This window comes from Crocuta crocuta, unplaced genomic scaffold (genome assembly GCF_008692635.1).
Source record: "Crocuta crocuta isolate KB4526 unplaced genomic scaffold, BGI_CrCroc_1.0 scaffold231, whole genome shotgun sequence".
NCBI lineage: Eukaryota > Metazoa > Chordata > Mammalia > Carnivora > Hyaenidae > Crocuta > Crocuta crocuta.
Window position 1 is genome coordinate 3,111,025 of NW_027528357.1, and position 24,530 is coordinate 3,135,554.

Consider the following 24,530-nt stretch of genomic DNA (forward strand, 5'->3'; position numbering starts at 1 on the left):
AATGCTGAGGGCCATTTCACTTTTCAGAAATACTAACTTCTGAGAAACTCCTAATATCCAGTGCAGGTATGAGAAAATGGTCAATCATATGTTGAAGGTGGGACAGCAAAGTGGTATAGCCTTTTTAAAGGCCAATGTGGTGATATCATTATTTAAAACGTAAGGGTCCTTTTTTAAAAATTTTTATTTTTTTTTTACAAATAGTTTCTTGTCAAGTTGGTTTCCATATAACATCCAGTGCTCATCCCCACAAGTGCCCTCCTCCACGCCCATCTTCCCCCTCCCCCGCCACACCCATCAGTCCTCAGTCCGTTCTCATCATTCAAGAGTCATGGTTTGCCTCTCTCCCTCTCCCCCACGAGGGTCCTTTGATCTAGAATCTCACTTCTAAGAATCTCTCCTAAAAGAATGCTAACGTGTGTACTAACCTATTTGTATATGCTCCTTCAAAAAGAAAGTTTAGTACTAGAAAAATAAAATGGAACCAAGCCCTAGCAAAATGAATGAAGGCATCCTGTTTTTATAGTATGTCCATATAATGGAACACTAAGCCACAATTTTTTAAAATGTACAGACATAAAAATCTGAAGTAGTAATACACAAAGTTGGCGATGTGTATTTAATAGTTACTTACTAATTGCCAAGTCTCAAGGATATTTTTTCTTTCCCCAGAATCACAGAAAAAACATATTTTACAAAAACGGTAAAGGCCAGGGACTCTGGAGGCAGACCACTTGAACATCTGGACAGTTGTTTCAACGCCCTGTGCCTCAGTTTCTCCTCCTGCCACATGGAGATAATAACACCACTAAACTCATGGGGTAACGGGGAAAACAGACTTAATCCACTGAAGCTCTTAGTATAAGAATGACTGGCAGATAATCAGGTGCTCAGTAGAGGCGAGCCACTGATGCCGCTGATACCGGCATTGTTGTCGCCTTTGCACTGTATGGTTTAAATACTTCCATTTTATACTGCGTACTTGGTATCACACATTTATATCCTGTATCATTTTTTTTTTTTTTAGAGAGAGAGTGAGAGAATGCACGTGAGCACTCTTGAGCAGAGGAGGAGCAGAGGGAGAAGGAGAGTATCTTATGCAGAATCAGACACAGGGCTTGATCTCATGATCCTGGGATCGTGTCCTGAGCTGAAATCAAGAGTTGGGTGCTTAACCGACTGGGCCACCCAGGCACCCCATCCTATGTCATCTGTAGTTGAAAACCTAGAGTTGCTCTGTATTCGGTGCCCCCTGTGTGCCCGAGTCATATCTGAATTGACACATGGCTATGAGTGGTGGAACCAAGCAGCCCCTTCCATGCTCCAATAGCTCCGTTCTAGGTCCCCTACTGCAGCGACTCCAAATGCCACGCTGGGGAGGACTGTGCAGACCGAGTGTTTCTCTGCTATTTGGGGGCCACAGCCCATTCTCCACCAGCAGGTACAGACTAAGCTTCTGATGCAGGGGTCTACACTCCTCTCCACACAATACCCTGCCTGACTCCTCTTCCCTGAAGCATGCGTGGACTATCTCCCAGTCAGTACCTGTGGTCTGTAGCCCACCTGGGCATGGGCTCTCCTGTCTTCCCCTTCTCTGGGATTTGCTGGAGTCGGGCTGTACCATGTGTCTGTCATTTGTGGGTCAGGTATGTCTGTCTACAGGGCAAACTGCTGTGTCCAGTCCCTCCCAGCACCAAGTTCAAGGCCCGGCCACAAAGTCAGTCTGTTTACTTCCTTATCACTTCCAACTTATTAGAATGAGTACTTTTGTGCAACACACATTAAGCCTTTAAAAGTTTTATCTCATCGAATTTACATGACAAAGCAGCAATTCTTGAACTTAACTCTTTTACTTCTTGACAACCAGTGGATAATACCACCAGCCAGGAGTGTCCATTGCTCTTTCTCAGTGCTGAGTCCTCAACGCCATTTGAACATCCGTGAGCACTGGGTAGACAGAGTGCCTCTCGTGAGCCTGTCCCATGTTCCTATTCCTCCAAACAGACTCCTGAGCCTGGATGCAGAATAGCATACTTTCTGTTACGTAACCATCGTTCTGTCCTGCTGTTTTGGTGTATGGCTGGTGTTAGGTTCCATTATGTCAGCTTTCGGGAATGTGATAGATGTGAAGCTGATTGGCATTGGGTCCACTGGGCATGTGGGTTACTGAGAAAATCATGAGGTCTAGTCAAACCTTTGGATCCCCCAAAGAGAATTCAACATATTCCCTAAGAATTTGAAGGATAAAATTTCCTAAGTGAGTTAAGACAAAAACAAACAACAAAAAAGGGACTCTACTTTCTAGCTCGTAGTCCCAAAATTTGAGAATTATCTTCTTTGGAAAAAAGTCAATTTGGGCCCATGCACATGAACATTTGAAGGTAGACCCACAGGGTTCCATGTGATTCTCAGAAAGATGCCCCCCTTCTCAACAGTCAAAGCACTTCCTACTTCGGTATCATCCCAAGGAGGAAGTGAAAATTGTAGCCAATTACTTGTTGTCCTTTAAGGTGGGCTTTCTCAGATTCAGCACCACTGATATTTTAGAACAGATATTCATTTCTTTTTTTTAAAAAAAAATTAATGATTTATTTATTTTTGAGACAGAGAGAGACAGAGCATGAGTGGGGCAGGGGCAGAGAAAGGAGGAGACACAGAATCCGAAGCAGGCTCTAGGTTCTGAGCTATCAGCACAGAGCCTGATGTGGGGCTTGAACTCACAAACTGAGATCATAACCTGAGCCAAAGTTGGACACTTAACCAACTGAGCTACCCAGGCACCCCGAGAACTTTCTTCGTTGTTTTGTGCATTATGGAATGTTCGGCAGCAGCCCTGGATTCTACCCATCAGGTGCCAATAGCACTCTGTACCCTAATTATAACAACCAAACATGTGTCAAGATATGGCCAAATGTCCCAAGGGACAAAACCGCCTCTGGCCAAGAACCATGACCTTACAGGAGCACTGGAAGCGATTCCAGGCTCCATCCATCTCCCAGAGCAGCCCAACCTTTCCTGGACTCATAGTCAGATCCCCTTCTCCCCACTGGCTTGGTGTGCCCTCTGTTCTAATTCCTTTCCTGCCTTTTCCAATCCCATCAAACTTCTACTGTGCCCTGAGAACTTATGAGCAGCTCTCGACTCCCCAATAGTCTCAACCTCTTCATGGAATATTCCTTGTTCCCACCCTGAACTTAGGACGCTGTTCCCCATAGCCTTCTCATATGGCATGATGGACTCCTCTCTCATACCCACATACTCCTCTTTGCCAGTTCCAGATCGTTTCCCTCTCAACCTCCGTCTAGAAACCCAGCTCCTTAGAACAGGGGCTGGCAAACTCTAGCCTGTGGGCCAAATCTGGCTTACCACTTGTTTTTATATAGTCTGTCAGCTAAGAACGGTTTCAAATTTTTAAATGGTTGAAAAACAAACAAGAAGAATATTTCATGACATGTAAAATTCAAATCTCAGCAACCACACACAAGTAAATTCACTTGCTTACCCGTTGTCTATGGCCACTCTTGTGCTATGCAAAGGCGGAAGGCAGTTGAACTTTGCACAGAGTGTCTGACCTGCAAAGCTTAACATATGTACTATCTGGCCCCTGACAGAGAAAGTTTCCAAACCCTGCCTTTGAGGCACGTGGCAGTGGTCCATACCATCCACTCCCAGGCAGTTGTCATCATCTACTACCCGCCAGGTCACTCTTCCATGTGTATTAAAATATACACAGGACTGAAGGCCGGATGGCACAAGTGCTAACATTAGTGACTGAATGAAGTTCAAAATTACCTCTACCGGTTGGAATGTTGTGTGGGAATCAACAGGATGACATTTTTTAATATATTAAATCTGACGCAATGTTCATTATCAGAAAGACTGACATACAGAGCAGGAAGAAGACCTGCTATGTGCTGACAGAGGTGAGAACCAGGATGAATAGGGAAATACTGTGGGGAAATTTTATCCATGTGATGAAATGCTAGGCAGTAATAGAGCTATAAGATTATGGAGTGCACTTGGGTCAGAAGACCTTCCTAAAAGAGAAAAAGTTCAGGGATAGAATGAGGTGCCCCAGAGAGGAGAGTGGGTGAGTGTGGAAGTACATAGAACTGTCTCCTGCTCTAGCCTTTAAGACTTTTTCTCCTTAGATTATATACTGTTATAATTTAAACCAGAAACACTGATTCTTTTGCTGATTTGAGGCTAAAAATAATTTTTTCTTGGTAAAAAATGAAATCACCACCATTTTTCTCCTTTCCAGTGCAAAGATGGAAATACAAAGATGAAATTTAAAATATAAGTGCAGGGGTGCCTAGGTGGTTCAGTCAATGGAGTATCTGACTTTGGCTCAGGTCATGATCTTGCTCATGGGCTCGAGCCCTGCATCAGGCTCTGTGCTGAAAGCTCAGAGCCTGGAATCTGCTTCGGATTCTGTGTCTCCCTCTATCTTTGCCTCTCCCCTCATCATGCTCTCTCTCTCTCTCTCAAAATAAATATTTAAAAAAAATTTTTTTAAATAAAATTTAAGTGCAAAGATAAAACCCATTAAGGTACACACAGTCACAAAAAATACTTTTAGGAGACAGATGACCAATAAATTCTTATATGATTTGGCAAATGCTCACTGTAGAAGTGTAGGTTTCTTAAGAAACCAAAATAAACCAAAATGTGTTTGGAGTCTTCGTCCTTACTGGAACTAAAGCACACAGTCCAGCAGGCTCAAGTCTTAAGGAAATTGAAATTTTTCTGCTTTTCAACTCTTCAAATTTTTATATTTACATAAATACACCTAGATGGTATATAAATAAAATTCCTATTCTAAAAAGTCAGAAGCACTAATCTCACTCAGTGACTATGTTTGGGAACGGTGGGTGGGGAAGTGGTTCTGTGTGATTTGGACATTTAAAAGCAAGGGCCAAAGACTTGTATTTAACCCACAGCTCAGCCCCTTAGTGCTGGAATCATCACACGGCACCAACCCCCAATTTTCTCACTTGTAAAATGAGGATGAAGACTCTTGTCCCACTAGATCCTACAGAGAAATTCAGATGATGTGTAAAAGGACCATCTGAGTGGAAAGGCGCCATATGCATTTTAGGGCAACATGAATCTCTAACTTCTAATGCGTTCCTATCTTCTTTTCAAAAGTATTGGCATTAGTTGGGTCAGAATTATAAAATACAGCCTAAAATTCCTATGCAGCATATGCAAGGCATGTTGCTGTTGCTACAAGTTAGAAGTAGGGCCAGAATGCTCACGTAGCATTCTTGAAGAGCAGTTGAGATCAGGCACACTTCTGTGTCCTCAAGGTCTATGGAGCATCTGACACAATGGACTATTTGATTCTAGGATACTGTTTGGAGGCACACATGTTGAGCAGGTGACTAAGCTATGTATGCAGGGATCATTTCCCGTTTGGCTTCTCGTCATCCTTTCCCCCTCTATCCCATGCCCACCTTTGCCAAAACTACTGTTGTTTTGGGACCACAGGGCAAAACCCCTCCAACAGACTTCATGGATGAAGCCACTTCATAATCATTCTGTAAAATGTTATCTGTCTTTACAAGCAGGGAAGTGTATTCTCAAATAAATGTTATAAATTTCTATCAAAGTACTAATTTCAGTAAAATGAAAAATCAGTCCTATTGAAAAGAATGAGACAGAAAGCACACAGGGCTGCACGTGTGACCTCCCATTCCAGATCCCTCCAAGCACTGCACCTCAAAACCATGTGCCCATGGTGGTTCACTCCCCCTGCCATCCTTGCCAACCTGTCACAAGGCATGGCCATCTGAACTCACAACGTGGGGACCTTTGAAAAGCCAGAAACAGACCAGGAACATACATGACACAAGCTGAAGAGAACAAGAGAATGCCGAGTGCTGGTGACAGCGACTTCAAATGACTTGCCTTCAGCATCGGTGGTGGTTTTACATAGAGATTTTTAGCTCAGTGTATACATTTTTCTCCATGTTAATTTCTGAAGCCGTTAGCTCAGAGCAGAGCTGAAGAGAACTTTAAGTGCCCTTTGGGTACTGCCCAAGTTTCTTGATCTTAGACCACAAGGTGCAACATTTATGGTAGATGTTCTCATTCCTCAATTTGTTTAGAGGTTTTGGTCTCTTGTTTTGTTTTCTCTTTAACAGAGCCTGTTGTATACAGACACTTAGAAACAGAAAAATCTGTAGATGGGTAATTATGTGGTAGAGAAGGGTATCAACACAGACCGTGGCTCATACATCTCTCCAACTGTGACAGGAGGTACCCAAAGGCATGGCTCGTTAAGTCATTTCCATGAGTACTGGACTGCTTGGGGCATCTGTCATCTGTCAAATGGGGGTGGGTGTTGCCTTATGGATGGAGAGAAGGGACATATCTTGATCACTCTCTTTCTTAGGGTTGTCCAACTGATTCTGAGTTACTTTCTTCTTCACCAGGCAGCCCCGTGACCCACATTTGGCTCCCAGGTGGATCTTCACAGTGGCAGAAAATGCTGCAGCCAAATGAGGGAAGCAGGACTTCCGCACACCAGCAGCAGGAGGTGATACACTGGCAGACCAGTGTCCCAGTCAGTCCCGGTGGACCTGGCTGGCGTGGACTGGTCCACAGAGCTCCATCATCCTGGTGAACTGATAGCATTCACTTGGGAAGATATAAGTGGACCCAGACTCCAGAACAGCTTGGCCATCCTTTTGCTGCATACTTGCTCTTATAGAACCCTTTCTCAGTTCCTACAGATTTTGTCAAAATTCCTTTGTATATATGTATACAGTTTCTTATGAGATTGTCAACCTTTGTATTTCTTCCTATCTGCCTGCCTCATTCTTACTTTCTCCCAGCCCAGATGTGAGATTCATAAGGACAGAGATCATACCTTATAGCTTCACAGCATCAGAAGCCCTGGCCTATAACACATGCTCAATAAAAATGTTGGCTAAATGACTGAAAAAACAATGGCGATAGGCTTTACTGAAATTTACATATGTACTTATATACTCATATAAAACATATTTAATATATTTACATGTTTACATTTATGTATTATATTTAGATTTAATTCACACAGGTTTGTTCTATTTAACTAAAACCAACCTCAACTATGTGCTGCCACAAGTATCTCAAGAGTCTTACAATCTGACATTCACGCAACGGCACACAATTTACTCCTAGGTAAAGTTTTGGGGTTTGGATTCTTTTCTAGGTGACAAAGCACAGCTTTTCAGATATTACGGAGATACAGATAGGAGAACACACATGGTTGAAGAAGAGCTTGTGGGGTTAATAAGATCAAATCTATGTGTCACAAAGGCCACCTTGCCCTGGAGTGTTCCAAAGGACTTTGGGGTGGCATTTTAAGGGTAGAGAAGAGGCAGGGAGGAAGTCAGGAGGGGTTAGGAGGCCAGCGGGGAGGGGGGGGTGGTGGGTACCTGCAGGGTTGTGACCCCTCCCATCTTTTCAGGATCCTTGTGGCCCGCTCCACGGCTGGGTTAATGCTTACTTCTCACAGTGCTCTCGTACTTGACCGGTCTTGAAGCCAGGAGCCGACTGGGAGCTGGGACTGGTGGGGGCCGACAGAGGACTCCTGATGCTCTGCACCGAGTGCCTGCGGCTCCGCCTGCGGTCCAGGCCCCGCGGCTCACCCGCGCCGCCACCGCCTCCGGAACACACGCTGGCCCTCCTCCGGTCCCGGCGCCCACTGGGGGGCGGCTCTGCCGTCTCGTCGCCATCCTCGTGCCGCAGTGCCACCTGAAAAAGCAGAGAGCACCCAGTGCAAGGTGAGACTTGACATCCTCTCCTAGGCCTTAGGTGTGACGCTGCATTCCACGCTCGCCCTAATGAGGACTGTGCATCGTCTTTGCATCCTGCTAACTCAGCTTCTCCGCAAGATCTTCACAAGATCTTTGGTGCCGCATGCCAAAGCGCAGTCCGTGAACTTAAAGATGCTCGCCACTGTATATTTTCCCAGTTAAATGGGTGTGAAAAGGCCCGTGGAGATCATGAGTAGGTCTGAGAAATAGTTTGTAATTAGACAGGATCTTTACCCTGGAGCCCGGCACTGTCATTTCCGGGGCTGCATCTCTACTGGACCCCCCTTGGCTCTGCTCTGGTCCAGGCGGCGAGGTCTGTCCTGAAGCCCAGCCGCAGGGAGCCCTGAACCTCCCGATCATTCCTGAACTTGCTTCCTAACGAGGGTGCTCAGAAGAGTACAGCAAGGATTCTGCTCAGAGGCAAAGAGCCACAAGGCACCCGGTGAGCGGATCGGCCTCACCCACAGATCTGTTCAGCAGCACGTACTGCCTGATGTCAGCACCTCCGCTGAGCACTGCTGCTATCAGGCTGCCCTCCCAGCCCGGTCCCAGGGTGGGGGAGGAGCCCGAAGCTACACTAGAGAGGCTGCCTATGCTAGTCACAAAAACATATACCCAAAATAGACTTCACCTCTAGATTAGTTTTTTTTTTTAAACTCTTCTTAAAATGCATATTTGTGCAGAAGAATAATTGCCTTACACTTTGCCACTCTGAATGTCACATGGAAAGCTGAGCCAACTGGCGTCATGCCCCAGTACCACTGTCCTGCTCCAAGGGGTATTTTATTCCTGCTCCCAGCCGGTGCCCTCTCCGGAGGCCCCGCTCTGCCATCTCCTAATCTCACTCTGTCCTGGATCCTGCTCCGTGGCTGCCTCATTGTAGGTTAACACCATGTGCCTATGTGTTTGCTTTGCTCCCTTCTTCCCCATGCCGGTTCTTCCCAGCCAAGGGCCACACTCACCTGTTTCTCCAGCTTCTGTAAGGGTGTGTGTGTGTGTGTGTGTGTGTGTGTGTGTGTGTGTGCCTGCCCTCTCTAAAGCTAGACAGTAGGAAAAGCACAAGTTGTCCTTGACTAGATCTTTGCACACTGGCTGTGCCACTCACAAACCAGCTATGACCTGTAGCTAATTACTTGCCTTCTCTCTAGCTCACTGTATGAGCATAACAGTACTGCATTTGCGGGGTTGTGGTAAGAATAACTTATGTAAAGGTGATTTATACGACTGGTACTCAATAAATATTCCCAATAAATATGCCTCTATCTCACAGCGGTGGCAAGCCCGAGCTGGCCCCAGCCAAGTCCAGCAGTCTCTCTGACTTGGCAACTAAGGAAATACACAGTCCTATGTCCCCAAAGGTGCCAATTCTCCAGCCACATAGGTGCTCTTGGTCACATTTTACAACTCAGACCTGACAGGTGAGAGAATGGAGAAGTAATATAAGGACTCAGATGGCTAATCATGTGATATGGTTTTAATATCACCTATCTATAGAAAACTGAGCTATTACAAAATCAGCGGTGCCCTATGTCCAAAGTTTTCACACCTGTGCTCATCTAGGAAGGTGAGCTTGGCTGTGTCAAGACCAGGTGGGCCGCTCTCATCCCAGTTCACAGGGATGAACACCTAGGCCATGCGGCCTATTTCACAGGGGTGCCCCCACCCTCCATCTGTCTCATGTCCGGTTTCCTCTAGCTCCAACTTTTGGGTAAGATCGATTTAGTGAAAACCCTTCCATCTTCGTGCAAGATAACATTTTATAACAAACCCAGATAGAGGAGGACAATTTGATACTATTTTGACTATTTGTTCTCCCAGAATTTATTAGTCAGACATAATTTTGGGATGTTTGAGCTAATAATTGATAAGAGTTCAGAAAAGGCCCTATTATAAAATGTCACGGGAGAGACCATTTCCCAGGGGTCTCCTCTCCAGTGTAACTGCAAGAACTAAGAATGATGGTTAATTGCATTTACCATCTCAACATTACCACTGTAAATGGCATTCTCTGGCAAAGTCGGAGAACGGTTGTATACCTGATGAAGGACAGTATTTTTAAATACTTCTGGCCAATCACTGTTTTCTTCATTTTTAGATGTAAAAATTCTAGACCATTTGAACTTATTCTGACCTGAAGTATTGATTCTGCTTCTTATTAGGCACACATTTGGAATGATAAGATTAGGGGATAAAGTAGCATTCAGATATTTCTAATTCCTTATCTAACCTCAAAGATCCAGGGATCAAACAGCGTTCCTTTCTGAGAGGCGCACTTTGTGTACAAAGTAAAATCCGCTTTAACTGCTTTTTGTCAAAGAAGATGGAGACAATCAAAACATTTAAATGCAAAGAAAAATCTGGAAAAATTATCAAAGCAACCCCATAAAACAACTTTTAATGAGGGCTTTGTGAAGTTCAGCTCCTCAGCAAAACATCTCATAAGAAAAAGAGAGAGGGGTGTACGGAAGGGTAAATGGGGCACAGAATCCCAGTAGATGCAATGGCAGCCGCACGCTTCACAGCAAGCAACATGGAACTTGAAATTTGGGGCTGGTGTTCACTCATGATTTTGCTTTTATAACAAGAATTGTAGACTCGCCAGTATCTCCCAAAGACAGGAAGGGAGGCTTTACTTTCACATGCAGGGCTACAGTGGCAGTGCTCAGTTCCTTAGATTGTAGGGACCACAACAAATTAGAGTGAAGACCATGCAGAAGTAGCATGGAGAGAACAGCACTTATCATGACTCTCACTCCAAATTTGTGTGGTCAGATCTGAGTAACTACCTGTGCAAGGAGTGTCCTCCACCAAACACAAGATGAGATCAGTAATGTCCCAAAGAACCTCTAGTCTCTCCCTAATGATAGAGTGTTTCATTTGCTGGGCCCCTCAACAAATGCCGTCTATTTCTTTCTTTTGTTTAATGTTTACTTAATTAATTAATTGACTGATTTTCTTGAGAGACAGCACAAGTGAGCATGAGCAAGAGTGATGGGGGGAGGGGGAGGGGGCAGAGGATCCCAAGCCGGCTCAGCACTGATAGCAGAGATGCCAATGTGGGGATCGAACTCACGAGCCGTGAGATCATGACCTGAGCCCAAGTCAGACACTTAACTGACTGAACCACGCAGGAGCCTCGTAATTCTTTTAATTAAATGTAGAGCATGATTTATAAACTAAAAGCCAGATGAGGAGCAAGCAGTTTCCAAATCCAGCACTGACTGCTTACATACTCTACCCTACCTTTCTAGGAAAGCAGTTAGAAGCAACTTAGGTTGGCATCTGTGACAACTTCCAACAGTCCTTGAGGCCAGTGAATGATCTGAATACTCTCTAAGTTTTTATTATGGAAATTTTCACATATACACACAGTGTGAAAGAGAGTACTAAGACTGTGATGTGTTTATCACCGATGACAGTTCAACAAGTATCAACCCTGTCCAATCTTGTGTTACTTACCCCACTCCCCCCAACCCCAGACTCTGAGTTAAGTCCCAGATCACATCATTTCATCTGTAAACATTTTAGTATATATCATCCCTAAAAGATAAGGATTTTTTAAAGGCATAACCACCATATTACTGTTCCACTTAACATAATTTCTTCTTATCATCAAATATCCAGCAATGGGAACACTCTTGATGGAGGTCAAAAGCTATTACATTTCTAGGGCACCTGGATGGCTCAGCTGGTTAAATGTCCAACTTCGGCTCCAGTCATGATCTCATGGTTCATGAGTTCTATGCTGACAACTCAGAGCCTGAAGCCTGCTTTGGATTCTATGTCTCCCTCTTTTTCTGCCCCTCCCCTGCTCACGTTCCCTCTCTTTCTCAAAAATAAACATTAAAAAAAATTGTTTTAAACTATTAAATTTCTTTGAGTTTATATTATCATATTACTACTCACATCATAACAAGCAACCATTGTTACATAATAGAACACAATCTTTTTCCATATTGCTATCTTACCCCTTCTTTTTAATCCATACCTATACATCTTCGTTCGGCTTTTAGGTGAAGTGATGCCAATGCCAGTAGCATTTCAAGAAGGAACTATGCTAATGACACAGCTTGTAGAATATTCTCACAGTGCTAGGCTCTCAGGGAACCACACCTCCCTCTATCCTCTTGTGTAGTCCCCTCCTACATTGAGCCTTTGCTCAATGTCCCGAAGTCTTCTTTGGGACTTGCTTTGGCCAATGGGACACCAGCAACATGCTACAAACAAGGCCTGAGAAGTGTTTGCACATGGGGACTTGCCCTTCTGAAATGCTCCTTCTGTGTGAAGCGGGCCAGCCTGCTGAAGACAGAGCCTCGCCAGCAGCCAGCACCAAATGTCAAACCAAGTGAAGGAGGCCACCTCAGACCATTCATCTCCAGTCAAGCCACCACGTAACTGCAGCATACTCTCCTGAGGGATTCACCTGCAGGAAAATCCCTCAGCTGAACCAGGGCTAAATTTCTGACCCACAGAATCATGAGCAATCATTGCTGTTTTAGACCACTGTTTTTGGCTTGTTTTGCAGTAAGAGTAACTGATACACATTTTAAAAATCACCTATGACAAGAAAGGCTTTTAATAGATTAGAGATCAGTTAATGATTCCTAACAGTAATAGTTACCCTTCTTTTGTAGGGTCCCTAGAATGAATTCCAACACGGAGGATTAAGCAATTCTTGGACGCCAGCAGGGTGGCTACAAATTAAACTCAATTCAACTCATCAACTCAGTTCTGACACTATCTACCCAGAGACAGCATCAAATATTCTAGGTTAAAGATTCAGTCTACAGGACTGCCCCACTGCCCCCCACCCCAATTCAGATGCCAGTTGCAAGCCCCAGCCTGTTCCCTGTGTTTCTGACCCACCAGATCGGAGTTCTGACAACCTTCTCCTTAGGTTCGATTAATTTGCTGGGGTGGCTCATAGAACTCAGGGAAACAGTTATGTTTACCAGTTTATTAAAAGGTATGATAAAAAATATGAATCGGGTGCCTGGGTGGTTTAGTAAGTTAGCATCTAACTCCTGAGTTTGGCTCAGGTCCTAATACCAGGGTTGGGAGATTGAGTCCTGCATCAGGCTCCAAACTGAGCATGGAGCCTGCTTAAGATTCTCTCTCTCTGCCCCTTCCCTACTCACTTATGAACATGCTCTTTCTCTCAAGTTAAATATATATATATATATATATATATATATATGAAANATATATATAATATATATAAATATAGATATTTTATATATATATATAAAAATATATATATATGAATTAACAGCCAGATTCAGAGACACATAATACAAATTCTCAAACAAAGGAGCTTCTGTCCTCATGGAGCGTGGTGGTATGTGGAGGCATTCTACTTCCCCAAGAGTGGAAGCTCTCCAAAAATGGATCAAAAATCTGTCCTCTTGGGTTTTTATGGTGGCTTCATGATGGACTATGATTGACTAAGTCACTGGCCACTGGCTGATTCAACCTGCCTCCATCCATAAGTGCTTTCAAAAAAGTAAACTAATATAACAAAAGATATCTCTATCACCCTCAACACTTAGGAAATTCCCAGGGTTTGGGGAGCTGTGAGCCAGAAACAAGAATAATCACCAAACACATATTTCTTACAGTAAATCACAATATCACACTCTCATCCCCACAGCCTTCAGCCTTAATATACTTTTCCATTACGAGGACCACATTTTCAGCATCAAAAGTTAGAACATATAATCTGACAAAAGATTTTATATCTTGATTTGTGAATTTATGTATTTCAAAACACATATGAAGCTATAAAATTAAAATGAATTTAATTAAACAGGGCTTAAATCACCTTTCTGAAATGGAATTAAGTTACATGGAATTGAGCCTGTCCCCAGAAAGTCCAGGACATGTGGTCACCAGACACCCTCCACTATTAGGAAGAATTCTAGAAGCCCAATCAAGTTCTCTGCAATTATTTGAAAACATTCATAGTCTTTTGTAAGGAAAAGACTGGCTCTGTTTATAGGTCTCCTTGGGGTGCTCCCAAATATAATTAACTGGGCTGTCCTGCAATCGTAAATATGTTTCAAAACATTAACTTTCAGCAAGTTATAAAAACCCTATGACTCTGCCTGGTATGTCAAGCATTGAGTTGTCACCTTGAGTTATTACTCAAGGCATCTTCCCTTTCAGGTAGCTGCATTTTGATTAAATCATGCCCTTCCTTCAACCCAGCATCTGCCAAATACAGTCATAAAACAAGTGATGTTTAAAGGAGACCTTCACTCGAGCACTTAACTGAACTTCTGCTCTGCACAGGCACACCGATGGACCCTGGGGCCAAAGGGAGAAAGGAGACATGACTCAGACTAGCAGCTCAGAGGCAGACAGATGGGCAGGTACGTCCTGAGGACTGCTCGGTCCAAGGTGTGGTCATACTAACTTCCCTTTTGTAAGTTGTGCACCAAAAGGAAGGGACAAGGGCAGGAGCTCCTTTTATCTTGTCATGAAGGCCTTGTGACAAGAGGACATCTAAGTGACTCCTATGGGAGTAGGAATTTGCTGACTGTGAGAACAGGAAGGAAGAACAATCTAGGCAAAGAAAGGAGAATACATAAAGGAAAGCCCACCCATCCCACCCTACAGCACTGGCCCAAAGACCTGCCTTTCATGTTCAAGAGCCAGGAGAGGTTGAGTATGGCTGAAACTTCAGAGACATCATAGAAGCGGCCAGAGACAAGGCCTTGGGGACATAAAGGCCACACACTATGTAGGAGACCCCTGTACCAACTCAAGGTGTGTGGGCTTCATCCCATCGGCCATAGAAAAGATTTTTCACTTATTCATTCACTCACTTGGTTGTTCACACTTGTTCTCTTAAACAGAGAAATGGCCTAATAGCCAGATTTGACTTTTCAGAAGGATCTGTTTTTCCAGTTGCTGGGACTTAGGAAGGGAGAGGAAGCAGAGAAGCCCCCACGGGAGGCAGTCCCTGCAAGATGCCAGCCTCTCGTGGCTAAGCTCATGCTGCTCCCCCAGACCCTACCACCTCTAGTCACAGCAACCTCTTTTCAACCCTTCACACCTGCCAAGCCAGAACCTTCTCCACTGCTTTGCCCTCCATCACTGTCTTTCTTTAGGCCATCTTCTCAGAAGAGTCTTCCCTGTCCCTGCCTCACTTTCTCACCTCTACCTCATCCTGTCTCTCTTCATAGACATGTTTGGAGCCTCATACTCTCTGCTTATTCATGTATTTGGTCACTGTCTGCTCCCCATTAGAGTGTGCAGTCCCTGATGGCAATGACCTTGTTTGTCTAGTTCACTGCTATGTCCTGGGGACTAGAACAGTGCCTGGAACATAGTAGGTGCTCAATAAAGTTCTGCTGAAAAAACAAATTCATGGAGGAACAATTGAATGAGACGATATCACAATAATCCAGATAAGAAACAACAGGGCCAGAGCTGGGAAATGGAGAAGAAAGTGACATTTTCAGAAATGAGATTTCTAAATGGGGGACAGAGGCAAAGAGAAAGGAGTCCCAGATAGCTACAGGCTTGTAACATGGGAGACCCCACTGCTTGTAGAGGTGGAGAAAGGAAATGCTTACATGTCATGGCAGCTTCCAAGTAGCCATGTCCAACAGAGAGCTTCCCTCACACCATCTACATCCGTTGGCACCGCTATATTTAGCTGCCAGGGCAATCAGCTACTTGCGTGTTTTTTACCATACATTTAAAGTTTCTTGGGCAGGGATTTCTCTCTGTATTTTCAGCCCCAGCAAAGTATGTGACATATAATAGGCTTCCATGAATGAATGTAACACAAGAAGAGAAGCAGGCAGAGGGGCAGGGAGCCATGGGCCTTGGCAAAAGCTCAAGGTCAAATATGAGCCACCAGCCTCAGAAGCTGTGGAACTCATTAGGTAAATTAGAACAGGCCACATAGACTGAGAGAGGAGGCCTAAAAAGGGAACCCCAACTCTGAAAAGAAGGTCGGAGAAGAAGGATCCAGGGGAGGACACTGAGTAGGAATGATTAGAGAGATATCCTGGAGCCGTTTGTACACATAGCCACCAGAACTACAGAAGCAACACGTAAGAGTAGTCTCATGAACGCTAGTGTCATCCTTTCAAAATGCTAGCCAAATAGTGATGCCCAAACTGGTAGAGATGGCATTCAAAAAAGAGAGGAAGAAAAGAGGTAGAGGGAAGGTGAGGGGGAAGCCAATCTTATATTTGAGAATACTTGTGTACACATCTGAAATACGTTAGTAACAAACAATTTCCACAGCATATTTAAAAAAGAATACATCATGACCAAGTGGGTTATGGTCCAGGAATAAGGATGGTTTAGAAAAGTAAAGAAATGAATTAAACAACCAGCTCAACTAGAAAAAGACTAACAAAGTAAACTGAAAGAAAGTTAAAGAAGAAAGTTATAAAGATAAAAAATGAAAGAGGAAGTAACACTTCCAAACTCATTTTACAAGGCCAGCATTATCCTATTACCAAAACCAGATACAGACACCACACACACACACACACACACACACACACACACACACACACACACACTCTACAGGCTAATATCCACAATGAACATTGTTGTAAAAATTCTCAATAAAATATTAGTAAGCCAAATTCAGTAATACATTAAAAGGATCATACACCATCATCAGGTGGGATTTATTCCAGGACTTAAGGATGGTTCAACATCCACAAACCAACCAACAGGATATCCCATATTAACAAAGGCTAAAAATCATATGATCATCTCAATAGGTAGAGCAAAACATCTGACAAAATTCAACATCCATTTATGATGAAAACTCTCAAAAAAAAGTGGGTATAGAAGGAAATACTTCAGAAAGAAAAACAGAAAGAAATGCCTCAAAATAATAAAGGCCATATATGAAAACCCTGTTATGTTCAATAGAGAGAAGCTGAAAGCTTTTCCTCTAAGATCAGGAACAGATAAGATACCCACTCTCATCACCTTTAATCAATATGGTATTGGAAGTCCTAGTAATAGCAATTAGGCAAGTCAAATAAATAAAAGGCATCCAAATTGGAAAGGAAGAACTCATTCACGGATGACGTGATACTATATAAAGGCCAAAAACGCTACACACACACACACACACACACACAAACACACAAACACACACAGATCAGAATAGGTGAATTCAGTAAAGTTGCAGGATATAAAATTAGCATATGGAAACTGGTGTATTTCTATATAGTAATGATGAGCTACCAAAAAGAAAAACTAGAAAATAATGCCATTTTTAATTACATTAAACAAGGACCTAGGATTAAATTTAACCAATGAGGTGAAAGACCTATGTTCCAAGAACTATAAAACATTGATCAAAGAAATTAAAGACGACACAAATAAATGGAAAGATATACCATGCTGATGGATTGGAAGAACACTGTTAAAATGTCCACACTACCCAAAGCAAGCTACAGATTCAATGCAATCTCCATCAGAACATCAATGGCTATTTCCCAGAACTGGAGCAAAGAAGCCTAAAATTGCATAGAACCAAAGAAGACCCCAAACAGTAAAAGCAATCTTGAGACAGAAAAACAAAGCTGGAGATATTATGCTCCCTGATTTCAAACTATATGACAAAGCTACAGTAATAAAAACAGCATGGTACAGGCACAAAAACAGACACATAGATCAATAGAACAGACATAAACTCATGCTTATGCAGTCAATAAATTTCTGACAAAGCAGGTAAGAATATACAATGGACAAAAGACAGTCTCCTCAATAAGTAATGATGTGAAAACTAGACATCTATATGCAAAAGAATGACACTGTGCCACTCTCTTAGACCATATTCAGAAATAAACTCAAAATGAAGCAAAGACTTGAATATAAGACCTGAAACCACAAAATTCCTGGAAGAAAATAGGCAATAGCCTCTTTGACAACAACCCTAGCAATAGTTTTTTGGACCAGTCTCCTGAGGCAACGTTAACAAAAGCAAAAATAAATGAGTGGGACTATATCAAACTAAAAAGGTTTTGTAGAGCAAAGGAAACCATCAACAAAACAAAAAAGGCAACCTACTGAATGGGAGAAGATCCTTGCAAATCATCCATCCAATAAGGGGTTAACATCCAAAACTACTAGTTAATATCCAAAATACATAAAGAACCACCACAACTTCCCAAACAATCCAATTAAAAAGTGAGCAGAGGACTTAAACAGACATTCTTCCAAAGAAAACATCCAGATGGCCAACAGACACATGAAAAATCCTCAACATCACAAATCATCAGGGAAACACAAATCAAAACCACAGTGAGATATCACTTACACTGATCCGCATTGGCTGTTATCAAGAAGGCAAGAAATAACATGTGTTAGTGAGGATGTGGGAAAAAAGGAAACTTTGTGCACTGTTGGAGGGAACGTAAATTGGCACAGTCAGTCTGGAAAATAGTACAGAGATTCCTCAAAAATTTTTAAAAGAACTACCATATGATTGGTAATTCCACTCTGGGTATTTCTCCAAAGAAACTGAAAACACCGATTCAAAGAGATATATGCACCTTTATGTTTACTGTCAGTTTTCTTTATAGCCAAGATCCGGAAGCAACCTGAGTGTCCAATGATAGAAGAAGGGATAAAGAAGATGTGGTACACATACACAATGGAATATTACTCAGCCATAAAACAGAATACAATCTTGTCATTTGCAACAACATGGATGGACAAAAAGGGTATAATGCTAAGTGAAATGAGACAGAGAAAGATAAATACCGTACTATTTCACTTATATGTGGAATACGATAAACAAAACAAACCAAAACAACCAGAAACAGACTCATAGATACAAGAAACCAGCTGTAGGTTACCACATTAGGGAGCAGTTCCAAAGGCAGTAGAAATAGAAAGGGATTAAGAGGCACAAACTTCCAGTTAAAACATAAGCAAGTCATGGGATGTAACGTACAGCCTAGGGAATATGGTCAATAATACTGTAATAACTTTGTATGGTACAGATGATAACTAGACTCACCGTGGTCATTTCCTAACATACAAAACTATCGAATCACTATGATGTGCACCTGAAACTAATAGGATATTGTATGCCAACTATACCTCAATCTTAAAAACAAATAATGAGTTATAAACAGAAAAGCAGTGCATGGGGCATCTGGGTGGCTCAGTCGATTGAGGATATGACTTCAGCTCAGGTCATGATCTCGTGGTTCATGAGCTTGAGCCCTGCTTCGGTGCTGTGTTGACAGCTCAGAGTCTGGAGCCTGCTTCAGATTCTGTGTCTCCCTCTCTCGGGCCCTCCCCTTCTCACACTCTGTGTCTGTCTCTTAAAAATAAACATTAAAATATTTTTTAATTAAAAAAAAAAGAAAAGCAGTGCAAATCATACATAGGTCAAAAATAATATTTGAAAAAATGCAACAAAATAGGCAAACTACTAGTTAATCTAGAATTACAAACAAAAATTATGAAATAACAAAGGGAAAAATATCTACTGGAACAGAGGAAGTTAAAATCACTTATAAGAGGTTATTTATATATCTCTTTGCTAATCCATTTAAAATTCTAGAAGAAATGAATAATTTCCTCATAAAATATAATTTAACAAAATCACTCCCAGTAAAACAAGGAGTTTAAGTAGACCAATCACCAGAGAAAAAAGTAGTTACCAAAGATTTTTCTCTGTCCCCCCCCCCCCCATGCATGTGTGCACATGCACACACTCCTCTTCCTTATACAGGCCACAAGTTTGATAGAATTTCCCGAATTTCCCGAGGGAATTCTATCGAATCATCAAAGACCAGAAACAAGGGCTGAGAGAAAGACAACAAACTTCTAAATATTTTTATAAATCAAGAATAAAAGTAATACCTAAACATAAAAAGGATCACATATCTTTTTATGGAAAAGTACAGGAAGACTCAGGGTCGCATCGTTTATCGTGGCAACCAAACTTCAAACCAAAAAACACCCGTTAAAAGAACAGCACGTGAGTCAACTGTCCTACAATCACCAGTAGAGGAAATGAACAAATGAGAAATCCACATAACAGCATAGGTAGGTTTCAAAAACAATAAGCAAATGAAAATATTGTGGAAGGATACAAATGATATATTTCCCTTTATAAAAAGTTTGAGAAGAGACATAATTAAACAGTATGCTGTTTAGGGATACAGACTGGGAGGAAGGAGTTAAATCAGCTGGACTGGGACCTCTTTGCTCCTTCTATAGAGCAATGAGTCTGGGGAAAGCGAGAAGGCAAGGGATGCTTCTAATCTTTTGTAAGTATGCTAATAACCAGGATACCTAATAAACAGCCTAATGATATTGGATAAAATGAGAACTCTTGTTTCTGGAATTGCTCTTGCCAGGATGGGACTGGCTGGGGATCACTTGATTAAGGATTACCTATAGTAAATAAATGCAGAATGTATGGGCTCATGAACCATGATTCTCTAGGCTACATAGTAGACCGAATATTACTCGCTGGGCAGGGGGGGACCTGTGATCCTCACTTGGAGACCTTGCCTATTTTCTGGGTCAGAGAGCACATGTCTGATCCATCAGGAAAAGACCTGGGTGTCCAGGGATGACCCAGACCCCTCACCCCTGCTTCCTCTACACCTCTATAGTCTGTATTCCTTAAATTATTTGCATAGCTGGATTAGTACAGCTAGATATCTGTCAGCTCTGGTTTAATAACCTGATCCTTTGTGTTACCTCAATTATTTATTACAGGATAAGTGCTTTTCAGGAAAAAGTATCAAGAAAACAAAACAGCAGTGCCAGGGGTTAGTGGGATGACACCAGGAAGGGCTACAAAGGATACTTCCAAGTTACTGATAATGTTCTCGTTCTTAAACACATGAGTGTATCAGTCAGGATTCTCCAGAGAAACAGAATAAATAGGATATGCATGGAGACTTCCTATAAACAATTGGCTTGCATGATTGTGGAGGCTGAGAAGACCCAAGATCTGCAGTTTGAAGGCCTGAGAACCAATGGTGTTAGTTTCAGATGGAGTTCAAAGGTAGTGGCCACCTATGTCTCAGCTCACGACCAGGAGGCAGAGAGAATTTATTCGGCAGATAGGATGAGGCCTGCCCACAGTGGCGAAGGGCAATCTTCTTTACTTCGTCTACCAACTTGAATATTAATCTCATCCAGAAACTCCCTCACAGAATACCGGAATAATACAGAACCAAATATCTGAACACCTTGTATCCTAGTCAACTTGACACAGAAAATTAACCATCACAAGGGGTGCTTGTTTTATTGTTCTTTGAATAACAGGTATATACTATGTTCATGAATGATACAAATTTAATGCTATAAGTTTTAAGCAAATGCAATTTGACAAAAGGAAGAGAGTGAATACAGAACAATTTCCAAAAAGGTTGGCATGAAGGAGAAGAGGGTGATGGGGAGGTAGCTTGACCGTTAGGTCAGAAGTGGAATGATATTATATGGGGTGTGACCCATATATATAATGGGGAAAATATATGAACATTTATATTCAAAAATGATCTAGTATCCAGAATATATCAAGAATTCCTACTACCCATGAGTATAAAAACAACTCAATTTAAAAACGGCCAAAGGATGGGGGCAGAAGGGTGGCTCAGTTGGTTAAATGTCTGACTCTTGATTTTGGCTCAGCTCATGACCTCAGGGTCATGAGATCGAGTCCCAGGTTGGGCTTCAAGCTGGGCAGGGAGTCTGCGTAAGATTCCCTCTCTCTCCCGCTGCCCCTCCCCTGCTCTCATGAGGTCTCTCTCTCTCTATAAAACAAAAACAAAAAGCAAACAAACTTTATAAATGGGAAAAAGATGTGAAATAGACATTTCTCCACAGAAAATATGAAAATGGCCAGTAGGCACATGGAAAGATGCTCAATGTCATTAATCCTTGGGGAAATGTAAATCATGACCAAAATGTGTACCACTGCACAGGCCACTGAGATGGCTGTAATCTTTTGAAAAGGACAATAATAAGCATTGAGGAGGATGAAGAGAAATCGGAACCCTCATTACACTGCCAGAAACAAAGTAAAATGGTGCAGCCTCTGTGGAAAAACAGTGTGGCAGTTCCTTAAATAGCTAAGCTTTCCTGTTCAGTCTCACACCAAAGCAGAATTAGATCTCTGGATTCTGCCCCCTTCTGGCCATGGAAGGAAACTGGGACAGTGAGGATCAACACCAAGGAATGCGATTTGCTACTCACAAAGTGTGTTCTAACCTTTGATCAGAGTCCAGACAATAGTCACAGCAGATAAGTAACTTTAATAAAGGCACATGTGACCTAAAACTAACCCACAGCGAACAATCTGAACTCAGGTCAACAAGCCATAAAGCCATGATGTATAACCCAAAGCAAGGCCACCTTTGTTGAAGTGTGAATGGTGTTCTTGCACAAGACTCCGCGCTTATACTCTGCAGGGCTCTGTGCTCGGTTTCATGCTCTTTTACCAACTTGAGATTCTTACTAATTCCATCTTTAAACTTGTTTTATAAGTGATGTCCAGTGGGACAATGGAGCATGTGCATGAATAGGAGAAATGGATGCAATACGTGTGTCTGCATTCCTTGCACCCATGAGCCTAGAGTGATGGTAGGTGCACAGTACGTGAGAATTCAGGGAGACTCGAACCTAGTACAAGGGAAGTGTGTTTCCTTGTAACTACGCAGAGGAACTGAGAGCCCTGGAGGCCTTCTGTGCAAGCCAGAGCTGGCTTTGAATGCACAGAGATGGCAACCCGAGGGTCCTATAAGATCCTGTCTTACCCGGGTTATTTGGCTATACTAGCCAACCACGTATGCTGAGATGACATAGAAAAAAAATGGAAAGATATGGTGGCCCATGGTTCCTTTTCCTTTCAGCCCTCCGTACACACCAGTAAAGTGAAGGTAGAATGTTCATAAAATGAACATATACCAAGAAGTGAAGTAAAAATAGCTGAGTTCATCTTAGTGCTTCCACTGTTCCAGCAGCCATATAGGAAGGAGCTACAAAATGGAAACTATATGATTCTGCATAGGAGTTAAATGCTCTTCTATTTACATTTTAAACTGGCACTCACTGCACAATATAAAGAAGAACAGTAAACTCTACGCTAATACTTAAAGAATTTAATTTTTATGTCCTTACAGTGGCATTAAATAGCAAATAAAACCCCATAATGGGCCAGGAGAGACTGCAGAAGGAAAGGGAAAGAAAGGGAACAGCTGTGTCGTATCTTTAACTGTAAGCAAGGGACCACATGTCTCCTCCCTCAGGAGTTCTCACATCTGAGCGAACCCCAGAGGCACCCGGGGGCTGGTGCAACAAGGACTGCTGGGCCTATTTTGGACTCTGTGATTCCAGAGGCCTGGGGTGGGGCCCCAGAACCTGTATTTTGTGAAGCTCCCAGGTGTTGTGTATGTTGCTACGCCACACTCAGAACCAGGGGTCTAGAATATGTTTCCCTTAGCCTCTGACGTGAGTCCCAGCTATACGATGCCATATGAGAGGAGTGTGCTCTTACCTCATAAATGTTCAATTGCTCCACCAGGTCCAGGTCTGTCCCTTTTTTGTTCAAGTGCCGCTGGGACACAGCCGCAATGCCCAGCTCCTCCAGGCAGTCCACCACGTCGTAGAAGCTGTCTTGGTCTGGCAATCCGGACAGTGTCTGCATGAAGAAAGAACAGGACACGGACATGTCTTAGGGGACTGACTCAAGGCTCTCAAGGCTTTTTTTGCAGGGTGGCCAGTGGCCAGGATTACAAAACAAGACAGATGACAAAACCATTTGAGAAAAAAATCCTCTCTTAGTGTGGTAGGCAGAATGCACTCCAAGAGCCCACTCCCTGGTATACAGATACTGTAATATCCCCTTCCCGTGAGCCTCAGCAGGGCACTTCCAGGATTAAATTACATTATATTGCAAAAGTGAAGGGATTTTACAGATATCATTCAGGTCTCAGCTGACTTTGAGTTAAAGGGAAAATTAACCTGGATGGGTGGGCCCGATCTAATCAGGTGGGCTTTTTAAAAGCAGGTTTAGACATTTCTGGAACTCAGAGACTAGGAGAGAGAGATTATCCTGCGGCCCCGAAGAAGGCAGCAAGCCACCATGAGCTCTCCAGCTGCAAGGAAATGAGCTCTGCCAACAACCACAAAAGCTTGGAAGAGGATCCCGAGCCTCAGACCAGACTCCAGTCCTGGTCGACACCTTGACTACAGCTTTGTGAGATTCTGAGCAGAGGACCCAGCTAGGCGGTGCCTGAAGCGTGTCCCATGGAAACTGTGAGCTGATAAGTCTGTGTTGTTTCAAGCTGCTAAATTTGTGGTAATTTGTTACCTAACATGCTCAGTGATTAGAAACTCCTGTGACGATCAATCTACCAACAGCTGGAGTTACAGCAATTTAATGATTCCTTTTTCTTTTGGTTTGGTAGGCCTTCCCCTTGGTCTATGAATTTTAGGAAAACATGAGAAATTTCAAAACAGCAACGAAGAGACAAAAAGATAACACACGACAGGGGGTGGGGTGGGGGGATGCTGACTTCTCTTTGAATTCTGTGTCTCTTAAAAGAAGGATGATCTCTCAGACCAGGCTTCTGCTCTGAACTGGAGGGACCCTCGAGGTGATTTACTGCAAGTCCTTATCTTAAGAATAGGGAGATGAGGGCTGGGGAGGAAAGGGACTTGCCTGAGGGAACAAGAAGTTCTTGCCAACCTGGGGCA

At 42.8% G+C, this 24,530-nt stretch overlaps 1 protein-coding gene across 1 annotated transcript in view; it reads right to left on the bottom strand.

Moving 5' to 3' along the window:
• FHOD3 (formin homology 2 domain containing 3) overlaps positions 1-24,530 on the bottom strand; it is a 403,414-nt gene that overhangs the window by 137,696 nt on the left and 241,188 nt on the right. The window contains 2 exon segments of the mRNA XM_077753850.1: positions 7,502-7,749; positions 23,329-23,472. Coding sequence (XP_077609976.1) covers positions 7,502-7,749; positions 23,329-23,472 — 392 coding nt within the window.